Source organism: Carlito syrichta, unplaced genomic scaffold (genome assembly GCF_000164805.1).
Source record: "Carlito syrichta isolate Samal-C Ts95f unplaced genomic scaffold, Tarsius_syrichta-2.0.1 Scaffold305689, whole genome shotgun sequence".
Classification (NCBI taxonomy): domain Eukaryota; kingdom Metazoa; phylum Chordata; class Mammalia; order Primates; family Tarsiidae; genus Carlito; species Carlito syrichta.
In genome coordinates, this window is record NW_007249785.1 from 118,169 (window position 1) to 126,965 (window position 8,797).

At 42.3% G+C, this 8,797-nt stretch overlaps 1 protein-coding gene across 2 annotated transcripts in view; it reads left to right on the forward strand.

The window, feature by feature from the left end:
- The window catches only part of NUP155 (nucleoporin 155), an 82,669-nt gene that overhangs the window by 44,918 nt on the left and 28,954 nt on the right, over nt 1–8,797 (forward strand). For both annotated transcript variants that reach the window (XM_008062365.2, XM_021714642.1), the window contains exon 22: nt 2,546–2,676. In XM_008062365.2, coding sequence (XP_008060556.1) covers nt 2,546–2,676 — 131 coding nt within the window. The remainder of the gene's footprint in view (nt 1–2,545; nt 2,677–8,797) is intronic.

Consider the following 8,797-nt stretch of genomic DNA (forward strand, 5'->3'; position numbering starts at 1 on the left):
AACTGCCTTACTGTTTTCATAGCAGCTGCACCGTATTACATTGCTGCTAGCAGTATACAAAGGTTCCAGTTTATTCACATCTCTGCCAACATTTATTTTCTTTTTTTATAATTAGCCATTCTAATTCATGTGAAGCGGCATTTTCTTGTGATTTTGATTTGCATTTCCCTAATGATTAATGACAAGCCTTTTTATAGAGAGAAAAATATGAATCAAACATTTGGTTGTACTTTTTATCTATTATAAATAGTAAAAAGGAAAGAGGAAGGGAACTGAAAAGTTCTCATAGTTGTCAATTATCCCAGATATGAATTGGAGTAATAATTTCTTTCATGAATTTCCCCTGCCATTTACTTTTTTCTAAGTTTTTCTTCTCTAGTTAGAGCCAATTATTTTGGCTAGTATAACTTCCTTAATTAAGACCTATCATTTACTTTTGTCCCAAGATACTTTCTTCCCTTCCTGCTGGCCCTGGTTTTCTTTTTCTTTTTTCTTTTTTTTTTTCCAGTCATCTCACTCTTGCCCAGACTAGAGTGAAGTGGCACAGTCATAGCTCACCACAGTTTCAGCCTCCTGGACTCAAGTGATCCTCCTGCCTCAGCCTCCTGAGAAGCTGGGACTACAAGGTGCACACCGCAAGCCCAGCTAATTTTTTGTGTGTGTGTGTATGTAGAGATGAGATCTCACTATGTTGTCCAGGCTGGTCTTGAACTCCTGCACTCAAGCAGTATTCTCACCTTAGCCTCTCAAAGTTCTGGGATTAGAGGCATGAGGCACCACACCTAGCCTGACCCTAGTTTTCTATTCACCATTTTGTAAATTCTTTTTTCAGAACTGCTAATGGTACTTCAGTGAGCCCTTGAGGCCTTTACTTCAGTAAACTTGACATTACCAAGCATCTTTGAGGATTTATTCAAATGGGAGCATTTGAATTGCTGGCAGTTTATACTGAAGCAACCACCTTGGAGAGCAGTTTGATTAACCCAATAAAAACTGAAAAGGCACATATACTTTTTTTTTGAGCAAGTCAAGGTTTATTCAGGAAAGCAAATTTCACGGTGAGAGGGGACCTAGAGGGTTGCCCAGCACATGTCCTCCTAAAGCCAGTAGTTTTACTTCTAAGTACATATCTTAGAGTAATCTTTATTAAAGTTTTTTCTTATAATAGGAAATACATTATGACTCAAATATCTAAAAGCATACAGATACACATAACTGAAACAAAATTTCCTGAAGTAACTTTTACCTGTTTTTGGTTTTTGTTTTAATAGTGATGATGTCTCACTATGTTTCCCAGGTTGGTCTTGAACTCCTGGGCTCAAGCTCTTCTCTTGGTTCAAGCAGTCCTCCTGTCAGCCTCCAAAAGTGCTGGGATTACAGGCATGAGCTACCATGCCTGGCCAACTTTACCTATTTTTTTTCACTTTTTATTCAGTTCTGCTTCCTATATTTAAGAAATGGGGGAAAAGCTATCATGACTGCCTAAACTGATTTCATGACCCACCTGTTTGTGTTAATCTAGGATTTGAGAAGCTCAGTCCCAAGGAAACTTGACTGTGCTTTCCAGGAGACCTTTTTATTTTTTATTTTCTTATTTTTTGTTTTTTGAGTTGGAGTCTCATTCTATTACCCAGACTGGAGTGCAGTGGCACGCTCACAGCCACCGCAGCCTCAACCTGCTGGGCTCAGGCAATCCTTTTGCCTCAACCTTTCAAGTAGCTGGAACCATAGGCATGCATCACCACTCCCAGCAATTTTTTTTCGATTCATTGTGGAGATGATGTCTCGCCATGTTGCCCAGGCTGGTCTCAAACCGGTGGGCTCAGGCAGTCTTCTCGCCTCTGCCTCTCAAAGTGCTGGCATTAAGGCATGAGCCACCACTCCCAGCTATCCAGGAGACCTTTTTAAAGAATATTTATAGCCGGGCTCTGTGGCTCAGCCTGTAATCCCGCGCCTTTGGGAGGCTGAGGTGAGTGGATTGCCTGATCCCGCGGGTTCAAGACCCGCCTGGGCAGGCGAGACCTCATCTCTACAATAAATCAAAAAATTAGCCGGGCGTGGTAGCTCACGCCTGTAATTCCAGCTACTCGGAAGGCTGAGGTGGAAGGATCCCCAGAGCCCAGCAGGTCGAGACTGCGGTGTCCGGGAGTGGCCAGTGCACTCCAGTCTGGGCGACAGAGTGAGATGCCAACTCAAAAAAAAAAAAAAAGAATATTTATAGCATTATTGTATTAGTTTCAAAACACTGGAAACAATCTAAATGTCCTTAGGTGGAAAATGCGCCAAATTGTGCTATAGTTACATTTATCAGTGTGGATAGCCTGTGAAGATATAACTGAGTGGAAAAGGCAGTATCTTTATTGTGTACAAACACACAGAAGCACACATATAGAACAAGAGAATATAAACATACAGCTGATGATCAGGTTGCCTATGACAAGGGCAAAGAGAACAGTGGGGATTTCAACCTTAAATGTAGCTTTTATTTGAAGTAAAACAACCTGTGACATTTTATAAAACTTCATTGATTTTGTTTTGTCATTAGAGGCTCAATTGAGTGAAAAGGTTTCACTTCAGGCAATCCAGCAGTTGGTTCGAAAATCTTACCAGGCTCTGGCTTTATGGAAACTTCTTTGTGAACATCAGTTCACTGTCATTGTAGGAGAGCTTCAGAAGGTAAGTTTTGTTTTTTTTAAAGATTTTACTCTCAATACTAAATTTACTTTTGCATGAATTTTAACCTTACACTTGGTTTAGGAGAGAATTATTTGGGGAAGGATTTAGGTTATGTTAAAGTTAGTACGTTACAGGAAGATTGCACAAAAGCATAGTAACTTGAGGAAACCATTTTGTCAAAGCCACGAGTTTTAAAGTATATAAAAACTTCTTAGTGATATCTGAATGAAACCATAGTTTACCAAAAATATATGTTGTTTTAAACAGTGGATTGTAATCTTTATCTGACCTATAGATCCCTCTGCAAACCTGTTGAAATCTATCTATCACCACCCTCAAAGAAACACATGTAGACACATACAGACATACACACAGATTTTTGTCCATAATTTCAAGGGATCCAACAACCTAAGTTAAACACGCCTTTAAACTTTAATGAAAATGCTTATTATTATAAGAAATGAATGAATCATATTTGTTTTGCTGTTCTCATTTAAATCATTTTTAAGGGTAAGGGTAATTGACATTTATCGAAATGTTAGAACATTTGTAGGGAATGTATTCCTATCTTTTATTTAGTTGTGAATATTTTTCAACACATACAAAAGTAGAGCAAAAACTTCAGTTAACTCCCACATATATTTAGCTTATATACAGCATTATCAGGATGTTTTACTGACTTGGCTAAATCTATCCTCTATTCTATTTTTATTTACTGAATTATTTAAAAGTAGATCCTAGACATCATGCCATTTTTCTCCTACATACTTTATACTTTGTATTTAGAAATACGATTTCTTTCTTTAAAAAATAATGGACATTTCCTTGACTAAGAACAATGCTATTATACCAATATTAACAGTAATGCTTTGGAAGCATTATTTATTTAAAATCATAAAGCTTCTTTGTCTTAAAAATGTCTTTTAACTTATTGGTTCATCAAATCAGGATCTAAACAGTAGGTTCATGCATTAAATTAAAAAAAAATTTTTTTTGAGCCAGAGTCTCACTTTATCGCCTAGGCTGGAGTGCAGTGGCAAGCTTCCGACCACTGCAGCCTCGACCTGCTGGGCTCAGGCGATCCTTCTGCCTCAGCCTTCCAAGTAACTGTAGCAACAGGTGTGTGCTACCACACCTGGCTAATTTTTGGCTTGTTGAGACAAGGTCTCACCAAGTTTCCCAGACTGGTCTTGAACCCCTGGGCTTAAGCAATCCTCTCACCTCTGCCTCCCAACGGAATTTTTAAATTTTCTTTTATTTGCTTATTTTTTTAGTTTTTTGGGGGGAGCGTGGAGAATCGCTTTATTGCGCATGCCGGGGGTGTGGGCATCCCGAGAGGAAGCCGTGGGGCCCCTCAGGGGCGGGGGCCCAGGGGCGTGATCCTGGGGCCCGGGGGGGGGGGGGGAGTGCGGCTGCGGTCACTCCTGCTGGATCCTGGCTCTGTTGGCCCTGGCCCGCGCCTGCGAGTCGTTGTAAATGGCGGTGATGATCCGTTCCTTTTCGTCCATGAACCTGCGGTGCATCTGTTCCAGCTTTTTGAAGGCAACATAATTCAGGCCCCTGCCCGCCTGCATGAGCAGGAGACAGTATCCCAGAACACGGTGGTTGGGTCTGTGTTGCTGCTGCCTCGACTCGGGCCCCCGCGGCCTCGCGCCTTGAAACTGGGCCCAGTATTCTTCGTTGGGGGGTGCCCAAGAGCGTTTTGAGCTTGGGGGTGCCCAAGAGCTCTTTGGACAGGGTGCACCCCCAGCAGTTCGTAATAATTACTGTGTCTTATTCTTCCCGTTCACTGGCCCCAGCTCTGAGCCCAGAAATCTGCTTTCTTGCACCCAGCCCACCCCCCACGGTGGGTTATGCACGGTGATGCTCGATCACCCCCGAGCGCTGCCCGGCAGCCGCTCCGGGAGCCGGGCAGGAGCGCAGCGGGGCCACCGACGGCAGAGGCGCAGGGGCGGCAGGAGCTGCAGGGGCTGCATGATGGCGGCCGCGGGTGGGCCTTCGGGCGGCTGGGGAGGGGCCGGCAAGGGCGCTTCTGGACCAGGCCAGGTCGGACCGGACTTCCAGCTGCAGGGCAGAGGGACGGGGTCTGGCCCCAGGGGCTGGAGCGGGCAGGGGGCCTGGGGAGGGTCCTTCATGCCCAGGACCCGAGCCATGCATCGCGGAGCTGCCTGGTCCCTGACCCGGGACACCGAGACCCTCTCCCCGCCTTTTTAGTTTTTATATATTTATGTATGTATGTATGTATGTATGTATTATTTAGAGTCACCATGCCTGGCTAATTTTTTAATTTGTTGTAGAGATGAGGTCTCACCGTGTTGCTCAGGCTGGTCTCGAACCCTTGGGCTCAGGCAGTCCTCTCACCTTGGCCTCCCAATTGCTGGGATTATAGACGTGAGCCACCACACCTGGCCTTCCCCTGCATTTTCTACAAAATAGTAGTCAAGTCTATATAGACTTTATTAGATTTATGTTCATGTATTTGAGGAAGAATAGAATACTTCGTAGGCAGTGATTTGTTCATCAGACTATTATAAGACAAAAAATATGGTTGCTCTAATTTTTAGTGATATTGATAGTGATTCCTAGATTCAAAGGATAAGTACAATTCTGCCATTGTAAAATTCTCCATATGACTCCTATCATCCATGAATAATCATTGCTGGAATTGATTGTTTCATTTAGGATTAAAAAATGGTAATTTTTTCTACAGTAATTTTTTTTTTTAGTTGGAGTCTCACTCTGTCGCCCAGACTGGAGTACAGTGGCTGCTCCCAGCCACCGCAGCCTCCACCTGCTGGGCTCTGGTGACCCTTCCGCCTCAGCCTTCCAAGTAGCTGGAACTACAGGCGGGTGCTACCACGCCCGGCAATTTTTTGATTTGTTGTGGAGATGAGGTCTCGCCAAGTTACCCAGGCGGGTCTCAAACCCCAGGGACTCAGGCAGTCTACTCACCTCAGCCTCCCAAAGCGTGGGATTACAGGCTGAGCCACCAAGCCCGGCTTGTTCTACAGTTATTAACTGCAATTATATAAAAAATAATTTTTCCTTGTCCTATATATCCCCTATATATGAGTTTCATTCTGAGAGCACTCTTAAGTCCAATTTGTTTGTAAGTCCAACAAAGTTAGCCTAGCTCCCAACTAACACAGTCGGTTATATAACACTGTACTGTCATAGATCTTTAATATTTTTTATACAAGTAATACATTTAAAAACAAACATACTTTAAAGTATACAAAAGCACTTGTAAAGGATGCATATATATGATAATGTATGCCAGATACATGAACTGTCTTACGTGATTGGACATGTAATGCATCTCTGAAAGTTTGCAGTGTGAGGGCTTGTATGTAGGTAGGTAACTTTGTATTTGACTACCCTAAAATGCTTAATTTTTGACTGTTAAGTACTATATGTCAAAGTTAAAAGGCAAAGCCCTCACCAAGTTTTAGAGAAAACAGGGTAACTACTTAGATCTCAAAGCACAGAGAGAATCTAAGTGTTTTCAAGGAGTTTGGGTGTGTTAAAGGAGGATTAAAATAGTTTCCAAGGTAATACAAAATCATTTATCACAGATTTTTTCAAGGAGACATACAGATGAGCCTAGAGAACATCTAGTGTCTTCAAAATACTAGCTAAATGCCAGAAAATTGTATCTTGGAGTCTAATGTGGTTAGATAGGTGACTTCTAATTTAAGCTTTGTTTTCTGACTGGATTACTGTGCTCAGGACTGTTAATTTAGGCATAACCTTCCCCCTCTTGAAAGAAGGAATTATGAGCTTGGTAGACTTCTAAGGAGTCCCTTTAAAAAAAAAAGAAGGCAATCCCCTAGTTCTTTCCAGTAGTGTTCAGTGAGTGGTTGTGGTTTTTTTCCTTGGTGGTTTTGTTTCTTTTAGGCACATACATTTTGTTCGTTTTTAAAGTTCAGGCTGGATGTAGTGGCTCACACTTGTAATCCCAGCATTTAGGAAGGCCATATTAAGAGGATCACATGAGGTCAGAAGTTTAAGACTAGCCTGGGCAACATATTGAGACCTGGTCTCTACAAAAAAATTTTAAAATTAGCCAAGTGAATTGGCACATCCCTGGGGACCCAGCTACTTGAGAGGATGAGGCAGGACTGCTTGAGCTCACGTTTGATGCTGCACTGAGATATGAACGTGCCATTGCACTCCAACCTGGATAATGGAGCAAGACCCTGCCTCAAAAGAAAAAAAAAGTCACACACACACACACACACACACTGGTGATAACAAAAAATGTGTACACATTTTAAGAGATTGTTTTTAATTTTTATTTTAAATATGTGGGGTGCAATTCAGGGTTAGGTATGCAAATACTTATTATGCAAGTACCCTTGTTAATGAGGTGTGTCCCCACCCCCGGCAGTTACCCACTAATGCCAATCAATCTCTTTGTTATAGTATTATGATAGGTGTCAAGATCTGCTTATTAGTGAGAACATGTGATACTTGGTTCTTTGTTTCTGCGATAGATCACTCAGTATTACAGACTCTAAGTCAATCCAAGTTGCTGTGAAGTTCATAATTTTTTCCTTCTTTATGGCTGCGTGATATTCCATCATGTATATGTACCACATTTTTTTATCCAGTCCTTTTTCGATGGGCAGAACGGTTGGTTCCATGTTTTTGCTATTGTAAATAATGCTGCAATAAACATGTGTGTGCAGGAAACTTTTTCATAGAGTGATTTGAGTTCCTCCGGATATATTCCCAATAGGGGGATTGTGTGGTCGTATGGGAAGTCGATTTTTAGAGCTTTTAGGAATCGCCACAGTTTTCAAAAGAGGCTGTACTAGTTTACACTCCCACCAACGGTGTAGAAGTGTTCCCTTTTTGCCGCATCCTCTCCAGCATCTGTTGTTTTTTGAGTTATTGATGGCCATCCTGACTGGAGTTAGGTGGTATCTCACTGTTGTTTTAATTTGCATTTCTTTGATGACTAGTGAGGCTGGGAGTTTTTTCATGTATCGGTTGGCTGCTCGTATGTCTTCTTTTGAGAAGCGTCTATTCATATCTTTTGCCCACTTTGTAATAGGGCTATTTTTTCTTTTCAGCATATTTGAGTTCCTTGTAAATCCTGGATGTTAGGCCTTTGTCAAATATACAGATGGCAAATATTTTTTCCTAGTCTGTGAGCTGTTTCACCACTCTCTCAGTGGTTTCATTGACTTTGCAGAAGCTTTTCGGTTTGATGAGGTTCCACTTGTCTGTCTTATCTCTTACGGCATGGGGTTTGGAGTTTTGATCAGGAATTGGTTGCCAGTTCCAATTTCCATAAGGTTGTCTCTTGTATTTTCTTTTTTTTGAGTTGGAGTCTCACTGTGTCACCTAGGCTGGAGTGCAGTGGCTCCCTCACAGCCACCGCAACCTTGACCAGTTGGGCTAGGGGATCCTTCTGCCTCAGCCTTCCAAGTAGCTGGAACTTCAGGTGTGCACTACCATGCCTGGCTTATTTTTTTATTATTATAGAGACAAGGTCTCACCAAATTGCCCAGACTGGTCTCAAACCCCTGAGTTCAGGTAATCCTCTTGCCTCGGCCTCCCAAAGTGCTGAGATTACATGCTTGAGCCACAGCACCCAACCTCTTCTGCATTTTCTGAGGTTCTTATAGTTTGAGGTTTTATGTTTAGGTCCTTGATTCTTTTTGAGCTAATTTTTGTGTTTGCTGATAGATAGGGATCTTGTTTTAATCTGCATGTGATCAGCCAGTTTTCCCAGCATCATTTACTGAATAGGTTCTCCTCTCCCCATTGGTTGATGGTGGAGACTTTGTTGAAGATGAGTTGGTTGAGAATTTGAGGTTTTATTTCTGGAATCTCTATCCTGTTCCATTGGTCTATATACCTACTTGTAACAATAGCAGGCTGTTTTGATTATTATAACTTTATAATAAACCTTAAAGTCTGGAAGCATCATACCTCCCGCTTTGTTTTTTTGTTTGTTTGTTTGTTTGTTTTTGAGTTGGAGTCTCACTCTGTCGCCCAGACTGGAGTGCAGTGGCCACTCCTGGCCACCGCAGCCTCGCCTGCTGGGCTCCGGCGATCCTTCCGCCTCAGCCTTCCGAGTAGCCAGAATTACAGGCATGCACTACCACGA